This window comes from Schistocerca gregaria, chromosome 8 (genome assembly GCF_023897955.1).
Source record: "Schistocerca gregaria isolate iqSchGreg1 chromosome 8, iqSchGreg1.2, whole genome shotgun sequence".
NCBI classification, from domain to species: Eukaryota; Metazoa; Arthropoda; class Insecta; order Orthoptera; family Acrididae; genus Schistocerca; species Schistocerca gregaria.
The window spans coordinates 212,406,625-212,427,506 of NC_064927.1; the positions used below are offsets into that span (position 1 = coordinate 212,406,625).

General features: G+C 44.0%; 1 protein-coding gene across 1 annotated transcript in view; it reads left to right on the top strand.

Annotated features, from left to right (window-relative positions):
* LOC126284403 (uncharacterized) overlaps window positions 1–20,882 on the top strand; it is a 297,854-nt gene that overhangs the window by 249,634 nt on the left and 27,338 nt on the right. Inside the window, exons 6-9 of the mRNA XM_049983308.1 lie at window positions 178–438; window positions 4,777–5,037; window positions 11,631–11,752; window positions 14,118–14,182. Of these exons, the coding sequence (XP_049839265.1) occupies window positions 178–438; window positions 4,777–5,037; window positions 11,631–11,752; window positions 14,118–14,182 (709 nt within the window). The remainder of the gene's footprint in view (window positions 1–177; window positions 439–4,776; window positions 5,038–11,630; window positions 11,753–14,117; window positions 14,183–20,882) is intronic.

A 20,882-nucleotide genomic window follows, 5' to 3' on the forward strand; every position in this document is an offset into this window, starting at 1 on the left:
AAGGGGTGAACGCATCGGTCTACAATAGTAGAACAAAACGCCGTAGCCGGATTGCTCACAGTTTCCTCAGACTTATTATGTTACTTACACGCCTCGTATATTACTCCGGCCAGTGCCTCTGGATAAAGGTATAATGAAAGCTACCGCTAGACATATTAATGGTTGAATCTTTTTCAGCAGCAGAATCGCGGCCGTCACCGGCAGCACGTGAGGTTCCCAGCGGGCGACTCGTCGCGCCCCAAAACGGTCAGATTCTCCGGCGTGTACAGCATGCCGCGACCCGCCGGGGAACGCTACGAGATGACCTTCCCTGGAAACGAACCGGAGACCGGCAGCAGCAATGGCCGGCTCACAGTCACCCTGCCACCGCCGCCACTCAACGGACACGCTTACGTGGCGGACCCCTTTGTCAACTTCAGACCAGAGGATCCCTCACAGGTGACACGTCTTACACTATCAAAACATTACCACTCGCTGCGTGCTGATACGCAAAGGTGACATATTAATAGTTAATGAAGTACAGTTTCCCATGCAGTCGAGTATGCCTGAACACAGTCGAAAATAACTGTCGCGTTCACTCACAAACGGATATTTTTATGCCGCTTTTCGGAGAACTGCAGTTTTTTTAAACATCTTCCGCCTGATATTGGTGGACAGTCGCACTGGCCAAGTACCGTTAGTATATACTGACAGAGGGTGAAATCGAAAATATTTGTGATGTTATCCCACATCGGTTGTCTACATGCTACTGTTTATGTTTTTTGCTCATTTTGGCTGGGTGTCTACGTTTGTGATGGCGGGCGGAACGAAGACCGTAAACTGACATAATGTTGAAATTATACAAATACTTCGATATTTTTACTGATTCACCGACTTTACATTGATAAATATTACTTTCCCTGGCTGGCATTACGTGATACATTCTTCTTTGCTCCGCGCTACCGCCGATATTACGATTTGTCTTAATGTGTACGCCGTTCGTATTCTATAACGCAATGTTTTCCTGTGCTTCCACTTTTGCTGATACATGCGAGGCGTGTTCAATAAACAATGCAACACATTTTTATTGAAAGCAGGTTGATTTTTTTCGAGATTATAATACATCATATATATTCCTCCGCTCCTTTCACTGCGGAACCAAATTTTTCAACGTAATCTTTGCTAAGTGTGATGCCACGTAGAGAGGGCATTTATGCCCGTGCGGTATCACCCTATTGGTCCCATTCTAGTGCTTCGTGCATCTTTCTTTGGGCGAAAATTATGGACGTCCGAAGGTACGAGATCGGGGCTGTAGGGTAGTCGAGGAAGAACAGCTCAATGAAGTTTTTTGAGCTCCTGTAAGGTACGCAGAATTTTGTGAGCCCATGCGTTGGCATAGAGAAGGACAAGTTCACCTTTTTGTGGTTGAACCCACTGAAGTCGTTTCCTCATTTCCATGAGGATACCACAATACATTTCAGCGTTGATCGTTCCACCACGAAGTAGGACGCAGGCAGAATAACCCCTGCCTAGTTCCATAAGACCTCCGCCATGACTTTACCATTTGAGATCGCAACTTTGAACATTTTCTTCGGAGGAGAACTGCTGTGGCACAACTCAATTGACACCGTTTTGTTTGGAGTTCGAAGTAATGAACCCACGTTTCGTAGCCTCTGATGACGTTAGACAAAAAATCGTCGTGATCAACGTGGTAACGTGCAAGCAGTATCGCACAGAAGGTCCCTCGTTGCTCTTCCGTTAAGAGGCGATGAACCCAACGGACACACACCACTGACGCGCAAGTGTGTCAACACTACCAACAAAGACGTCTAGTTGACGAGCGAGGTGTTTGATAGTGATTCCCGAATCGCCTCGCAAGAGTGCGTCCGCACTCGCAGGCATCACAGGAGCCAGAGGTATGTGTGGCCGGCCGGCACGCCGGAGATTGGACAGGTATGCACGACCTTGTTTCTATGGTGACAGACGCTTCGCCCAGCGACTCACCGGGCTTTTGTTCACTGCCATGTCTCCGTAGATGTTCTGCAAGTATCTAAGTTTATTTTCGATGCTCTAGTTTTCCGTGAAACAAAACTCAATGACAGGTCGCAGTTTGGAACATACCTCATTTTGATTGTTACACATAGCGCCGCCGTTTACGAACAATTCATGGAACTATTGGGGCTGAAGCGGAAATGTTACACGACCTCCAATAACAAATTCCGCATTTTTGAAATCAAAATCAACTGAGAAAATGTGTTACATTATCTATTGATGGCTCCTGGTACCCTTCCACATCCATATGCACTTTGTATCCCTCCGCAGTGTGGAGGTGGTTAGTCTCGTTCGTTGTAAATCTGAGGAAGTCTTGTATTTTGCGTTGAGTGAAAAGCGTAATGTTTAAGCCTTTCTCCCGAGTGACTATGCCTATGCAGTAGTTTACTCTACAGTCAAACGGTTCCCCTGCACAATATCAGTAGATTCATCGGTCTTCTTGTTTGTCTTACTGTTATTCTTGCCGCTGTCCGCCTCGTTTGCGGAGTGGTCAGCAAAGCAGAATGCCAGCAAGTGTCCCGATTTCGATTCCCGGATGGCTCGGATAGTTTCTCCACTCGGGAGCCGGGTGTTGTGTTGCCCTCATCATCATTTCGTTATCATCCTCATGACAGTCACCGCAATGAAGTCAACTAAAAGGACTTCACCGGGCGACGAGTCTACCCGACCCGAGGCCCTAGTCACATGACATTTCATTTCATTCTTACCACTTCGTTCCCTACCTGTGGATAGGTCATCGAAGCCATTGGCCATTAATGTTACCCTAAAGTAATGTAACTCTGATCGCAGGCTCTTATTGCCAGGGTTGCGCAGTGCAAGAGAAGACAGAGTGTTCAAAGATACTTGGTTCTGGGCTATGTTGTTTTGTTTAGCGGCATCTGGATCCCTACTTTCTTGTTGGCATATTTGTTATGAACTCTGTATCCTAGAATGCTCTCAGGTCTTCCGTAGCACAGCATATGAAAAATCGGGAGGCCATCACTCATCAAGTCCATGTTAAAACTGATTTTCGAAAGAATGTTGTTCAGAAAATTGTGGAATTTCTGCAATTCCTCCCAATTGCGCAGCCATTCAACAGACGTTTAATCCACATAGAAAGCCACCAAGGTAGGTTTACAGTAGTTCTCCATTACTTAAAACTTTTTGTTTTTAAAGTTCTATAAAAATGTCAGTTGCTTCAGACGTCAAAGTTGATGTCGTAGAAGCCGTGTCATATTTTTCATGACATTCCCCCTTATATTAAAAATAATATGGCCGTAAGCAGGGGACTGAGAAGATTTTTTTCGTCAGTGACATCCGCTACGGCAACTTACAGATTTATTTTAGCAGTTACGATTGATTAGAGTTCAGACAAGAAGAGAATTTTTATGGTTTGATATATGGCGTTGCAGATTAGATGGGTAGAGTGTGTAAGTATCGAGGAACTATTGAATCTAACTGGGGATAAAGGAAATTCATGACACAACCTGAAGGTCGCTGGTTTTACACTGTAGCTGGATACCAATGGTTGACTACACAAAGCATGTATTTTTAGGTAGAAACCTTTTTGGTGCGTAATGTCGATCTTAGTAGAAAGACAGCCTCAGAAGCAAAGGCGAACAGTTACAGCCCCAGCAGTTTACCTTGCTTATAATGATGTCTCCCCACTACGATCTACATTATGGACCCAAGATGGTCACTCTATCGTTGTGGAAGACCCTGCTGGTACAGTTTAACACGCAGCGCGCTAGATTCCGAGTCAGTCGGGTGTGCCAGATATGAATCGAATCTGCACGGAGGATTAACGATCGAGGGCTGATCAGCTGACTGGTTTGGTTTTTAGATGGTTTTATTCAAATCCTCAAATGGTAAAATGGTAGCCGAATTCCGATTCACAGGAAATGATGCAAAAATATTTATATTGCGATAACACTCGGAACGCAGGGTACACCGTTCACACAGAGATGGCGGACACGACTTCTCTGCATTAGCGTACCTTGACAATCGTGGTGTCAGGGAGAGAATTCGGAGGCCAAATTCAAAATACGTAAGGGCTGCCAAATCCCGAGGACGAGAACCTTGTGCCAGAAGCGATAAATGTAAGAAAAACGGAGAATAATAAATCATCTACATATTAATAGTATGTTCTAGCAGGAGAGCCGTATCTGTGAGAGGAAAACGTGTGGATCCGAACTCACTTTACACTCACTGTTACAGAATCACTCAGACCATTCCCATAGTTCTTTTTTCTTTTTTTCCACTAAATTCGTTCTAGAAATGCAGTCATATGATGATTTATAGTTATGAACAAATTAGCTCCTGTTTGCAAGGATGGATTTTTATTACTGCATAATCAATTTTGGGGCTAGCAGCCACATCTTTAGAAACAACTCGTGATGTATTAATAATAGATCAGAACTCACAACAACACACATAAAAGACAAAAGACACCTGTCCAGCTGGTAGTAGACTTAATTTGTTTGTCGTTTTATGGATCTATTGCTGACCAGTGCTGAGAGCCAGCTGCATCCAGAAAAGTAATACCTAAAGTCGATTAGATATGCATTAGAGTTGACATTCCCAAAATCGATTATGGAATAAAAAGTTGTAACCCATTGCTGCAATCCAAGGCTACTTGTAACTGGAAATACTCCTAGAACGTAGCCTTGCACTCTCGCTTACTCGTTATCTGTAGACATTAGATTAGATGAATGGAACGAGGAGAGTGGTGCAACTGCTGGAACCAGACCATCGTTCTGATGGCAGATCAACCTGCTGGCTAACAGTGGCCTGCGGTTCGCGCTGCCGGCACGTTCGCTGGAGAAGATCAGCCAGTTCCAGTTCCCGACGCCCCCGCCACCCTCGCCAGGCCGTCAGCCCACTCAGACGCAGCTGTACACCGAGGTCGTTTACCACCCCTTGGGACAGACACCTGCTCCACACAGCCAGCAGCTGCACAACGTCAGGGGAGCGACGCGGCCCTTCAGCGTCATGCTGGACGTCTACCCTCTCACCGCGGAGGGGCAGGTACTGTGCAGCCGGCGATCACCTGCTCGCAGCACAATAAAGTTGAAAGTCATAAAGAAACGTACCGAAAACAGTAAGGCTATAACTACTCGTTCCAAACCCTTCTTGTTTTCTTCTACTTCTATTCCTGTATTAGGCGAAAATACGTACTGCGGTACCCATACCTCATCCTCCTTTGTACTTATACACTCCTGGAAATTGAAATAAGAACACCGTGAATTCATTGTCCCAGGAAGGGGAAACTTTATTGACACATTCCTGGGGTCAGATACATCACATGATCACACTTACAGAACCACAGGCACATAGACACAGGCAACAGAGAATATACAATGTCGGCACTAGTACAGTGTATACCCACCTTTCGCAGCAATGCAGGCTGCTATTCTCCCATGGAGACGATCGTAGAGATGCTGGATGTAGTCCTGTGGAACGGCTTGCCATGCCATTTCCACCTGGCGCCTCAGTTGGACCAGCGTTCGTGCTGGACGTGCAGACCACGTGAGACGACGCTTCATACAGTCCAAAACATGCTCAATGGGGGACAGATCCGGAGATCTTGCTGGCCAGGGTAGTTGACTTACACCTTCTAGAGCACGTTGGGTGACACGGGATACATGCGGACGTGCATTGTCCTGTTGGAACAGCAAGTTCCCTTGCCGGTCTAGGAATGGTAGAACGATGGGTTCGATGACGGTTTGGATGTACCGTGCACTATTCAGTGTCCCCTCGACGATCACCAGAGGTGTACGGCCAGTGTAGGAGATCGCTCCCCACACCATGATGCCGGGTGTTGGCCCTGTGTGCCTCGGTCGTATGCAGTCCTGATTGTGGCGCTCACCTGCACGGCGCCAAACACGCATACGACCATCATTGGCACCAAGGCAGAAGCGACTCTCATCGCTGAAGACGACACGTCTCCATTCGTCCCTCCATTCACGCCTGTCGCGACACCACTGGAGGCGGGCTGAACGATGTTGGGGCGTGAGCGGAAGACGGCCTAACGGTGTGCGGGACCGTAGCCCAGCTTCATGGAGACGGTTGCGAATGATCCTCGCCGATACCCCAGGAGCAACAGTGTCCCTAATTTGCTGGTAAGTGGCGGTGCGGTCCCCTACGGCACTGCGTAGGATCCTACGGTCTTGGCGTGCATCCGTGCGTCGCTGCGGTCCGGTCCCAGGTCGACGGGCACGTGCACCTTCCGCCGACCACTGGCGACAACATCGATGTATTGTGGAGACCTCACGCCCCACGTGTTGAGCAATTCGGCGGTACGTCCACCCGGCCTCCCGCATGCCCACTATACGCCCTCGCTCAAAGTCCGTCAACTGCACATACGGTTCACGTCCACGCTGTCGCGGCATGCTACCAGTGTTAAAGACTGCGATGGAGCTCCTTATGCCACGGCAAACTGGCTGACACTGACGGCGGCGGTGCACAAATGCTACGCAGCTAGCGCCATTCGACGGCCAACACAGCGGTTCCTGGTGTGTCTGCTGTGCCGTGCGTGTGATCATTGCTTGTACAGCCCTCTCGCAGTGTCCGGAGCAAGTATGGTGGGTCTGACACACCGGTGTCAATGTGTTCTTTTTTCCATTTCCAGGAGGGTAGCCTTCTAGGGGAGTCCATCACTCTCCATACTTTCTAGGTATTCGTTACATTTCCTCCTACACACTAAAAAATTTCGTCATTACAAATAACATCCGCTTCTCTAATATCATGATTCCTTTGTCTTATTCTGAAAAAGCACCAACTCGTCTCAGGAACTTCGTCAGTCAAATTTGAACATCCAGCGGAAGGAGGTTTGATGTTTCTTTACTATCAGCTTCCCTTATAACCTGGATACACAGACGGCAGTCACGCCTTCTTTGTTTCTCGGATAGCGCGCAATGAAATCTGATACACTGCGCGTCTGCAATATCATCTCTTCGTGGGCCGCTCCCTCAGGGGTGCCAGCCGCAGAGTAACTCAGTCCGCTTCATATAGTAGCGAAACGAGCCACGCCCGAGAAAGAGTCACGGGAAAAATGATAAAAATTTATCTTAGTAAAGGAAAATGATTTTGTATTATGGTTATGATACCTTTACTGCGAAAGAAAAAATAATAATTTAGTATTCACACGAAACTTTTCCACTCTTCTTAATTAGGTAACATTAACGACAAATCAGGAAAGATTTACTCAAGTAGTGCATTTTCTTATCTACGATGAATATATATATATATATATATATATATATATATATATATATATGTATTGTAACAATTTCTTGAATATGACATTGTTGTACAAACAACTTTGAACTGTTTTTCCAGTATGTCATTTCTTTGAGACTCTCGATCATAATGAAGAATGCTTTTGTAAAGTGACTTTCCTAAAATTTCCAGTATAGGTTTTAAAGGAATCAGCATTAACATAATTTACCACATCACCATTTATTACAAAATCATTGTCATTTGTTAGATAAGGTTTCACAATTGCAGTTTTAAATGTAGACACATTACATGCACTCGTTGTAAATAGAGCTCTCTTGCTGTTGATCTGCTGCCCAGTAAATGAGACGCGCCTTTTTATTAGCTTTCTATTGCAGCAGAGGAAGTTTTCAGAGAGCAGTTGGCATAAAGTTATCCAATGCAACAGGTGAGCCAAAAGCGGAAAAGAAAAAAATACATATCAGATTTTAAGGGTCTTCCTTTCATACTACCAGAAATCAGTTGAGGTTTTATCAAATTCATGTCAGACAAGTAAAGAAGTACAAAGGAGAGCGTGGGTAGAATCGGGTTTTATTTTTAGGTGATATCAGTACACGTCCTTGCAATTCACGGAGTTAGATTAACTTGTGTTTCGATTCATTGTTACCAACAAACACAGCTTCCCAAGCACTCTTTCAGAAAAACAAAGCAAAGAATGGCCACTGCAAAATGAATAAATAGAAACTATCACCAAAAATAACACATTTTTAAAGAAACTTTCACACCTTATATCTTCAGGTGTAGTGTCTAATAGACCTTCAACTGCGTGACTAGATACTGAAAGACTGCGGGGCCGGATACCGATCACAACATGATTTTTCAGTATGTCTTTGAACCAGGCTTCGCCATCCACCGATGTACAGATTTGCTAATAATGACACGTGGTTCGCATTTCACATTAAACTACAGGTCTCTAACTCTAAATAATGAAAAGTGTTAAGTAATCCACGTGAGTACTAAAAAAAATTTGCTAAATTTCGGTCACAAAATAAAAAACGCAGATGGAAAGGCTGTAAATTTAACTACATACCTATCTGTTATAGTTACCAATAAACTGGAACGATCACACTAGTAATTTTGTGCGGAAAGAAAACCAAAGATTGCGATTTATTCGTAAAGCACTTAGAAACTGCAACAGGTCTGCCAAAGAGACGGCTTATACTGCGCTTGTCCGCCCTCTTCTGGAGTAGTGCTGTGCGATGTGGCATCCGCATATGATAAGACTGACGGAGGACACCGAATAAGTAGCAAAACAGGAGAGAGAGTGCTACGGATATGATACGCGAACTGGGGTGGCAGTCACTAAAACATAGACATTTATCGTTGTGGCAGGAACTTCTCATGAAATTTCAATTTGAAACTTTGTGTATGAAAGTATTTTGTTGGCGCTCATCAACATAGGGAAGAATGATTATCGTAACAAAAGAAGCGAAATCAGATTTCAAAGGGAGAGATTTAAGTGTTCGTTTTTATCGCACCCTGTTCGTGATCGAAAAGGACCAGAGAAAGCTCCAAGACGGTTCGATAAACCATCTGCCAGGGAATTCCGAATTCCATAGTAATCATGTAGGTATAGATATCTTATGGTAAGAGTAATGGGTGAATTGGGCCACAGAAGTTGCAGAAGTATCATCTAATTAAAAGACCTGCATCGGGGCGTTCGGCCACAGGGAAGTATCATTATTATCTGCAGCCCTCTACGTTGTGATCACTAACGTCACCCGTTCTCTGGCCACATCAGTAGCAGAGCATTGTAGGTGTTCAAACATTTGGTCTACAATGTTTCCTAAAGAAATCTGAGTTAACCCCATCACAATGTTTAAATTTAACAGTTAAGTTTCTAATTGTTAATATTGATTGAAACATTCAAAGAGAGCAATTATCTGAAGGCAGTTCAGTGCACTAAAATTAGTTCCATTTCTATGTGATGACAATCTTTAGAAATCCATCTTGGCTAGAAATTATCTTCTAACGATTCTGGTAACCAACACAATTTAGAAATCAAATGACGAAAATTGTAGGAATTTAGTTTAAGATTGGGGAAGTTTTTAAATATTTGGTGGTAGAAACACCAGTGCTATTGAAATTGGGACATTTTTATAAAGTTCATCAGCGCTAGTAGCAGATGAAAGCGAACGTTTTGCGTTCTTATGGCAAATAAAGACTTCTTGATGGAAATTAAAGTTAACTGAGATTAAGTTCTTTCCTCTTTCTTCTAAATTCAAATAGCTGTTTTTCGTCAGATGTGCACAGGCTGTGCTATCGTTAGTTGCAACTTTCATGAATTTAAAAAAGTTGATCAAATCTGCGGAAGACTTAATGTCATAGAACGTATTTTATAGCGAATATTAGGAGGCCTCATAATGCGCACATAATATTTTCGCTTCTAGCAGTTACAGTTCCGTTCCATGAACTTTAGCATTCTTTCGAGAATAGTCTACATGACGAAATAACATCACGTAAGGAGTGCTGGTACACTCGTGAGGGGCTGGGTATAAAGATCAATAATTGCGCAGGTTATCAGCTTTCCTTCTCTGCTAAGAATATTACATATTAAAAACAATCTAGCTCATTGTAGATTCTTCATAGCAGGAGGCTGACAAATGTGGTATTGTTTCTGCCAACAGTATTGTCAAATACCTCAAATAAAATAGTTCTCCTTAGTGAGCGATACTCTTTGAACTATCTAGTTATTCTTACGGCATCAGTTCTGTTATTCCCTCTCTCCTATCTTCCAAACTTCACAGAGCTCCTCTGCATAGATTATAACTCTTGGAAGAAGGAATACCGCAGAATAGAGAAACACGCATCTGAAAACAACGCATACGTGGCTAAGGTGTTTCTTCACGATGTAGTTATTGGCTGAAGTGCTAAGATACGGAGGGAAGCCTCTATGAAGCAGGGAATGAATGAAATAAGTGATAGTAAGTGTGAAACTATGACGATGGGTCGTTAGTAATAACTGGATACATGAGCTGATAGAGCATTACCCATGTAAAACAAAGGTCCCAGATAGGTGTCCCGGTGTGACACAGGATTTTAATTCACCAGTAACTTTGAAATTACTAAATGTTCAAATTCATGCCACGTCACGTCCAAACTGAACTAATAGCAGAATTTTCTGTTGTATGTATGTCTGGATGCAAGACTGAGGAAGCGTATAGCACTGATTTCATTAAGATGGTATATTTTCCGCCTTATATGTGCGCCTTTTTTTACTGCACAGGGTGGTTTACTTTTCAGAATTTGGTTAAAAATGTTGGGCATGTCTCTGATACCCTTGTCTACCTAAACAAAACCGTACGAATCGCACAGCTACACTGAACAATCCGGTCTAGGTTGCTGCAAATGCGCGAACATCAGATAGCTTCCTTCGGGATTTCCACCGCCGTCTGATTACTCCTCCCTTGTAAGAAAATTACAAATGATTTTGAGGGTTTCCAGTTATTGAGGAGCGATTCTGAATATTTGTTATGTAACGTATATCCTCTCTCGCTACATTACACTAAACGCCTGGGATTATCAGGTTTAGACGAGGCCATTCATATGCCTTACGCAAGAAACATATAATGTAATATTAGATATCAATGTGGCATCGTAACTGTCGTTGATCCCTTAGCATTATACAGTTTATTCAGATAGTTAGACCTTTTAGGGGCGGTGCCAGGCAACGTCGTAGAGCTCAGGAAGTTAGTGGTGCAGTTTGTGTGAGGGGCAAATGTAGAAATTCAGAAGTATTTCACTGCGTTTTATTCTCTGTAACTTCAGTTTTCCTGGTTTGGAGTCGACATAAAATGACAGGTCCACCTAGAATGGACTGGGTACATTAGTTCAACAATTGGAGGGAGAGATGGCCATACGACTTGGAACAGGACTGTGCCAGGTATTCACACCATCTCTCGGTTTTAAGGAAAATTTCCCAACATACGCCATTCTGAAGGACCGACCAGACATCTTGGCTTCTAACTGTAATCATTCTCAACCACATCTGGAGCATAGGCCTATAACAAGAACTAAAGTGCTAATGTGAAATCTGTTCGCCGCCCTCATTACAATCAGTTCCTAAAATGCTACTATTATCTTCAATGTGCCTTAAGAAAGAGGTAAAAACAACGTCACATCACCACTGTGTTTCTGCATTGCTAACATATTTCTTCACCAGCGGCACAGTACTTGGAAAGATTACCTGAGTTTATCTCGTTGCATTTCCGTTGCACAGACAAGGCTTTAGATCACTTTGGAGGACCCCATGTATACATATTACCACCACAGGCTATCTCTTCACGTTATGGCTTATAATCGCCAAATCCTGTATAGCTGTATGCGTACTTTGTGTCATGCAGATGCAGTACCGACCGCCACCTCCTCGACCACGACCAGCAGGGGCGTCTTCCCACATGGTCGTGCACCTCAACCTCTACCCCAGGAACAACGCTGGTGGCGGACGTCACGACCCACACGACAGGTGAGCGATGAGCTCGCTCCCTGCAGCAAGTATGCTTCAAAGATTGTCTAGTGGGCTGCTGGCCTGTGTTAGAGTTGCTGATCCTTTTCTTGGTCAGCATATCGGCTGACAGTTTACGCTGTATACTGAACAATAGCACTCGTTTGCAGAGGGTGAACACAGTAGCTAGAGATATATTTTGTGTATCGAAAGTTAGGCAACCAAACTGCCCTATAGCAGGAGATGTAGGTCAGGTAGCATATTTTAAGGTGCATTACATGTGACGGGCGGTTAAAGAGTTTCTGCTTGAGGACCCTGCTCCCATTTCCGATATTGCTACTATTGTCATTATTGTTATTGTTATTATTAATATTATCACTATTATTGGCAGCAGTAGCAGTAGTACAAGTACCCACAGCATTAATTTTGTTGCCAGTCAGTGTTACACACTAGCACTGTCATTATAGATACTCACATCGTTTTAATACTATTCAGTGCTATTTGCCATGGTAAAATTGTTATTTTGTGGGTAACTATGATGTAAAAAAGGTACTGCTCGTGTGAAACCCCGGTCCGATTTAAGAGAGATTCAGATGGGCTTAATCACAATAGGTTATATAAATAAGTAAGTAAAATAAATAAAAATTATGTAGTTGGTCTCCTATGCTGGTATATAAGCACCGACATGTAGGCAACGGTTTAAAGTGGAATCTGTGTCTTTTTAAATTGTGTGCGGTAAATGGGAAAATGTGAACTATTGCGACATTATTACCAAATGCGTTGAAACAGGATCAACGTGCAGTTATTCTTTTTATGGCAACCGAGGAAGAACTGCTGGTTGACATCAGTGCAAGAATGTGTATGGAGCAGAATGCTTGTCAAAAGGCACCGTTGTGGAATGGTGCAACAAGTTCGGCGTGCTGCTGCTTCATGATAACGCACGTCCGGATATTGCAAATATCGTAACGCAGATGCTACGCCAACTCAAATGGGAAACAATCTAGCATCCGGCCTATAGTCGTGATCTTTCCCCATAGGGTTATCACGCCTTCAGTCCCGAAGAAAAAGGCCCTGAAAGGGCAGCTGGCAGTGACGTACTTCTTCACGCAGTAAGCCACAATGTTTTACCCGGCGCGTATCATCAACATGGTGCATTGGTGGGATAGTTGCCTCGATGTTCACGGCGAGTTTTTCTAATTAGCGTACAGATTCTACTCTGTACGACCTTCGAATTGGAACTTCTTTTATCGCCCCATCTGTTATCTGGACCAGCACTATTTTGTCCTCCCTGTACTACAGCAAGAAGTAAAGCCTGACGCACAGAGCACCTATCTGCTGACTAGCTACTGCTTCATTGTCTTCGACGAGATGCCATTCAACCACCGTATTGTAAGGACGTGCGTCCATGCCGCTGCCCTTCCCAGCTATTAACTCTAACTTCAGAAATCGAAGCCAATATACAGGGTAGTCAATTTTTAAACGAAGTTGCTTAGGTGAAAATTTGTCTTTACTTGGTATTTACTGCATAATCATCCTTCAGTGCGATATCTTCTTCCCGACATTGAATGACTTGGCGTAGACCTTGGTTGTAGACATCTGCCTTTAGGCTCTTCTGGAAATATTCCAACATCGAAAATCGACTCCTCGCTATTTTTGGAATGCGTGCAACGGTTTCTACTTTGGAGGGAAGAGGAGGAAGTCACTGGGTTCCATGTCAGGATTATGTAAATGTCGTTATGACTGCCATATTGTTGTGCTAACAGACTATTCTTGTAATAGGCACAGGACCTTAATACCGAAATATCCTAATGAGGCTATGGGAGACTGTCGAGACGAAGCAGCGCGGAAGCCCAAGAGGTTATTTTGGCTCCACGAGAACATCTCGGCTCATTCTACAGAGGACACTGACGGACATGATACTTCTTTGGGCTACCCCAACCGGTATTCTCCTGATATGGCGTCCAACGAATTCTTCCTCTTTATCACATTAAGAAACAGTTGAATGGCAGGCAATTGATTTTCGAGGTTTATCCTTTCCGAAGATTCGAAAACTACAACAAAGGCTTCCTCAGCTCAAACATTGTTGTGAAAAACGTGACGTAAAGGAGGGTGAATGTGCAGAGAAGAATGTGTTTCATTTTCTGGTTTCATAGTTGCAGCTACATTGTTGTGTAAAATATTTAAAAGCTTTTCACCACCACTCATACCTTGTCCATCGACTAATAAAACTGTTACGCGTCATTTACTGTGAATGCTACGCAGTGCAGTTACACAGTTTCCAAACTTTTGCCACCTGTCTAAATAAACCTTACAAATGATGTAATGGACATAACTTGCATTGTCAGATACCTCTCTGTGTGCATATACTTCTTTTTTTTTATTGCAGGAGTGACGAATTCGACTATGCCGAAGCTGAAACGACACAAGAGGACGCCGATTCATGGAAACAAAGTAAGCAGCAAATTATATATCGTCTTGAGATTCCACTCAGTTTCAAGGAAACCATGGCCGATTCGATCCCCGTAGGTATGGTTGGCAAGCATGACAGTTCTAAACACATCTATCGTTGAGACGTGTAATGGCGTAGGGTGGATAGAAAGGAAATGACTACTGCCCATTAGGAAACAAAACGGTGGTGTCCCCCAGTCCAGCATTCTAAAGACATTGTCTTCTTTGATCTCTAACCAAACTGTTAGTCGTCCCAATAGGGGCACTGTCACAATCATCTCGCAAAATGTTCAAATGTTTGTGAAATCTTATGGGACTTAACTGCAAAGGTCACCAGTCCCTACGCTTACACACTACTGCCTAAGGACAAACCCACACACCCATGCCCGAGGGAGGACTCAAACCTCCGCCGAGACCAGCCGCACAGTCCATGACTGCAGCGCCTTTGACCCAATCATCTCGCACTGCAACCGACGCCGCGAGCACACGCCTGTGCGGCCAGCTCTCGGCTCGGAGACAGCCAGTTCGAATCCTGTTGGAATACAAAATTTTCATTACAAGGATTTGGCCATCAAGGATGGATGTAAAGTTCCTGACCACCAGATTTCAGAATAAATTGAAATCCTGTCCACAGCGTCTGATGCAATAAGTGTTTCTATCACTGTTGGTGATAATCAGTCTCTGAGAAGGGGACATGAGCTGCAGTAGCCGCAGTTACATAGCGGGAGAGAAGTAAGCTATGTGCCATTCCCGACTTTCACTCTCTAACTTTTATATCATTATTACCCTAATCAACTGTAACGCCAGTTGTGCTGACGAAAAGTGCAAGTTTAGAATACCGACCCAAGATAGGGGAGACCGGGGCATATACACGAGGATTTATTTTCGGAACTTTTTAAATTATTTTTGTTTACATTTGTAGTGTTTAAATTTGATAGGTTATTAAAGAACAGCTTGGTATGCAAAATTCTAATTGTTCATTACGTTTAAAGGCCAAAAAAATTTAAATAGGCTTACGACGAGTGCATAAACATGCACTTTACCAACAACCGTATGTACTGTAGAAAATTTATTTTATTTTATGAACTTCTATGTGCTACCAGTTTCGGCATTACATTGATGCCATCTTCAGGCCCCACTCGTCAAAGTAGTAAAATCGCTATCCACGGAGGGAGCCATATAACTGTATACGTGAATCAACAGCTCTTGGTGGCCAGGCAACACAGACAGAGAGGCGGACCTGTCGATATAAAAGCAAACAGGATGTATTACGGTGTTAGCAGAGGTCAGTGACCTCGAACGTGGACTAGTCATCATGTGTCTCATCAGTAAAATATCATATTTCAGCCATTCTGAAGCTACCCAAGTGGACTGTTAGTGGCGTGGTTGTTATATGCTAAGGCGACGGAATAGCCACAACTAAACCAAAGCCCTTCACAATTCATGTACTGACCGACAGTGACAATCTATTATTGCGATACGTGGTTGTAAGAAATCACATGAGATCAGTGGAAGGAATCACTCGTCAGATCGAAAGTGCTGCCAGCAGTACAACTAACGAAACTGTTGTAGTTAGGGAGTGAAGGGAATTGAGTACAGCGTTCGTACAGCTCCTCATTAATCACACATTTCTGTAATCAATGCTAAGCGACACTTGTGGTGGTTTAAAAAAAAAGCGCCATTGCAGCTGACTTGGAGTGATGAATCACGTGTACCATGTGGCAATCCGATGGAAGGGTTTGGATTTACCGAATGCCTTGACATCGTTGACTGCCATCACTGTGTAGTGCCGACAGTGAACTATGTAAAAGATGATGCTATGTTATGAGTGTGTTGTTTTCTCTAGGTAGGGTGTGGTCCTCTTATTGTGCTGAAGAAAGCGCTAAATGCTGAAAGATACGAACAAAACTTACAGAATTATGTGCTTACAGTAAAGGAAAAGTCTGAAGATGAATCTGTCAACATGACAGCGCAAATGGCTCTGAGCGCTATGGGACTTAACTTCTTTGGTCATCAGTCCCCTATAACTTAGAACGACTTAAACCTAACTAACCTATGACATCACACACATCCATGCAGGATTCAAACTTGCGACCGTAACGGTCGCGCGGTTCCAGACTGTAGCACCTAGAACCGCTCGACCCTCTCATGAAGCAGCATCTGTGAAAAATGGATGGGAGCCAACCTGAATTCAATGAAACGTCTTTGGGTTCATTCAGAAGCCGAGGACCTCAGCGCCCAACATCACTACGTCACTACCTTCTCCGGTTTCGTCTCGTAAGAAATAACGGGCTGCCATTCCATAAGACATTCCGGTACTTCACTGAAAGCGTTTGCAGCGGAGTTCAAGCCGTCGTTTAGGAGAAGAAGGGTGGACACACCTCATATTCATATCTAGTAATAGGTGTCGTTTAATTTGATACTTTTGATCAGATAGTTTGTATAAATGGAGTAGAGACGAATGGGGATTGCTTCGAGTTGCGATACGGTCCACAAATGAAATACACTTACTTCAATGTATTTGAGCTAGAATAGGCTGTTATGATGCAACGACTTGTATTTCTGTATTCTTGAGTCTCCCGGAACATTTTTGTACTTCCTCCTTTAATCGATCAATTGAAGTATTTCTTCTGTAACCCATGGTTTCTTCGCTGTTACCTTCTTTCTACCAATGCCTTTCTTCCGAACTTCTATTATCGCCCGTTTTAAGGATGTTCATTCCTCTTCAACTGTACTGCCACCTGATCTATTCCTTATTGCTGTATCTATAGCCTTAGAGAATTTCAAGCCTATCTCGTCATCTCTTAGTACTTTCTTGTCACACTTCTTTCCTGACTGATGTCTTAAACTTCAGCCTGCTCTTCAACACTACTATGTTGCAGTCTATATCTGCTGCTGGGTACGCCTTACAATCCAGTATCTGATTTCGGAATCTCTGTCTGAACTTGATGTAATGTAACTATAATTTTCCCGTATCACCCGGCCTTTTTCCAAGTATACCTCCTCCTCTTGGGTATTTGCTATTACTGGCTTATTATTGAACTTTATTAATCTTTCTCTTGTCTCATTCATTGTCCCAAGCCAATGTTCTCCTGTAATCTTTTCTTCTACTCCTTCCCCTACAACTTCATTCTAGTACGTTGTCCTCGATGGTGAATGTTCATCGGAGATGAGGGTATCATCCGGAGTGCACCAGGGAAGTGTCGTAAGTCCGCTGTTGTTTTCTATCTACATAAATGATGTTTTGGATAGGGTGGAATGCAATGTGCGGCTGTTTTCTGATTATGCTGTGATGCACGGGAAGGTAACGTCGTTGTGTGACTGTAGGAGGATACAAGATGACTTGGACAGGATGTGTGATTGGTGTAAAGAATGACAGCTAACTCTAAACATAGATAAATGTAAATTAATGCAGAAGAATAGGAAAAAGAAACCTGTAATCTTTGAATACTCCATTAGTAGTGTAGCGCTTGACACAGTCAAGTCGATTAAATATTTGGGCGTAACATTGCAGAGCGATATGAAGTGGGAAAAGCATGTAATGGCAGTTGTGGGGGAGGCGGATACTCGTTGGTGAATTTTTGGGAAGATGTGGTTCATTTGTGATGGAGACCGCTTTTTTTTTTTTTTTTTTTTTTTTTTTAGTCATCAATCTACTGACTGGTTTGATGCGGCCCGCCACGAATTCCTTTCCTGCGCTAAGCTCTTCATCTCATTGTAGCACTTGCAACCTACGTCCTCAATTATTTGCTGCATGTATTCCAATCTCTGTCTTCCTCTATAGTTTTTGCCCTCTACAGCTCCCTCTAGTACCATGGAAGTCATTCCCTCATGTCTTAGCAGATGTCCTATCATCCTGTCCCTTCTCCTTAGCAGTGTTTTCCACATATTCCTTTCCTCTCCGATTCTGCGTAGAACCTCCTCATTGCTTACCTTATCAGTCCACCTAATTTTCAGCATTCGTCTATAGCACCACATCTCAAATCCTTCGGTTCTCTTCTGTTCCGGTTTTCCCACAGTCCATGTTTCACTACCATACAATGCTGTACTCCAGACGTACATCCTCAGGAATTTCTTCCTCAAATTAAGGCCGGTATTTGATATTAGTAGACTTTTCTTGGCCAGAAATGCCTTTTTTGCCATAGCGAGTCTGCTTTTGATGTCCTACTTGCTCCGTCCGTCATTGGTTATTTTACTGCCTAGGTAGCAGAATCCCTTAACTTCATTGACTTCGAGACCATCAATCATGATGTTAAGTTTCTCGCTGTTCTCATTTCTCCTACTTCTCATTACCTTCGTCTTTCTCCGATTTACTCTCAAACCATACTGTGTACTCATTAGACTGTTCATTCCGTTCAGCAGATCATTTAATTCTTCTTCACTTTCACTCAGGATAGCAATGTCATCAGCGAATCGTATCATTGATATCCTTTCACCTTGTATTTTAATTTCACTCCTGAACCTTTCTTTTATTTCCATCATTGCTTCCTCGATGTACAGATTGAAGAGTAGGGGTGAAAGGCTACAGCCTTGTCTTACACCCTTCTTAATACGAGCACTTCGTTCTTGATCATCCACTCTTATTATTCCTTCTTGGTTGTAGTATATATTGTATAAGACCCGTCTCTCCCTATAGCTTATCCCTACTTTTTTCAGAATCTCGAACAGCTTGCACCATTTTATATTGTCGAAAGCTTTTTCCAGGTCGACAAGTCCTATGAACGTATCTTGATTTTTCTTTAGCCTTGTTTCCATTATTAGCCGTAACGTCAGAATTGCCTCTCTCGTGCCTTTATTTTCCCTAAAGCCAAACTGATCGTCACCTAGCACATTCTCAATTTTCTTTTCCATTCTTCTTTATATTATTCTTGTAAGCAGCTTCGATGCATGAGCTGTTAAGACGATTGTGCGATAATTCTCGCACTTGTCAGCTCTTGCCGTCTTTGGAATTGTGTGGAAGATGCTTTTCCGAAAGTCAGGTGGTATGTCGCCAGACTCATATATTCTACACACCAACGTGAACAGTCGTCTTGTTGCCACTTCCCCTAATGATTTTAGAAATTCTGATGGAATGTTATCTATCCCTTCTGTCTTATTTGACCGTAAGTCCTCCAAAGCTTTTTTAAATTCCATTCTAATAATGAATCCCCTATCTCTTCTAACGCGACTCCTGTTTCTTCTTCTATCACATCAGACAAATCTTCACCCTCATAGGGGCTTTCAATGTATTCTTTCCACCTATCTGCTCCCTCCTCTGCATTTAACAGTGGAATTCCAGTTGCACTCTTAATGTTACCACCGTTGCTTTTAATGTCACCAAATGTTGTTTTGACTTTCCTGTGTGCTGAGTCTGTCTTCACATTTTTCCTGTAGCCATTTCGTCTTAGCTTCCTCAGCGACTTGTATTTCTGTATTCCTGATTTTCCCAGAACATGTTTGTACTTCCTCCTTTCATCAATCAACTGAAGTACACTCCTGGAAATTGAAATAAGAACACCGTGAATTCATTGTCCCAGGAAGGGGAAACTTTATTGACACATTCCTGGGGTCAGATATATCACATGATCACACTGACAGAACCACAGACACATAGACACAGGCAACAGAGCATGTACAATGTCGCCACTAGTACAGTGTATATCCACCTTTCGCAGCAATGCAGGCTGCTATTCTCCCATGGAGACGATCGTAGAGATGCTGGATGTAGTCCTGTGGAACGGGGTGCCATGCCATTTCCACCTGGCGCCTCAGTTGGACCAGCGTTCGTGCTGGACGTGCAGACCGCGTGAGACGACGCTTCATCCAGTCCCAAACATTCTCAAAGGGGGACAGATCCGGAGATCTTGCTGGCCAGGGTAGTTGACTTACACCTTCTAGAGCACGTTGGGTGGCACGGGATACATGCGGACGTGCATTGTCCTGCTGGAACAGCAAGTTCCCTTGCCGGTCTAGGAATGGTAGAACGATGGGTTCGATGACGGTTTGGATGTACCGTGCACTATTCAGTGTCCCCTCGACGATCACCAGAGGTGTACGGCCAGTGTAGGAGATCGCTCTCCACACCATGATGCCGGGTGTTGGCCCTGTGTGCCTCAGTCGTATGCAGTCCTGATTGTGGCGCTCACCTGCACGGCGCCAAACACGCATACGACCATCATTGGCACCAAAGCAGAAGCGACTCTCATCGCTGAAGACGACACGTCTCCATTCGTCCCTCCATTCACGCCTGTCGCGACACCACTGGAGGCGGGCTGAACGATGTTGGGGCGTGAGCGGAAGACGGCCTAACGGTGTGCGGGACCGTAGCCCAGCTTCATGGAGACGGTTGCGAATGATCCTCGCCGATACCCCAGGAGCAACAGTGTCCCTAATTTGCTGGGAAGTTGCGGTGCGGTCCCCTACGGCACTGCGTAGGATCCTACGGTCTTGGCGTGCATCCGTGCGTCGCTGCGGTTCGGTCCCAGGTCGACGGGCACGTGCACCTTCTGCCGACCACTGGCGACAACATCGATGTACTGTGGAGACCTCACGCCCCACGTGTTGAGCAATTCGGCGATACGTCCACCCGGCCTCCCGCATGCCCACTATACGCCCTCGCTCAAAGTCCGTCAACTGCACGTACGGTTCACGTCCACGCTGTCGCGGCATGGTACCAGTGTTAAAGACTGCAATGGAGCTCCGTATGCCATGGCAAACTGGCTGA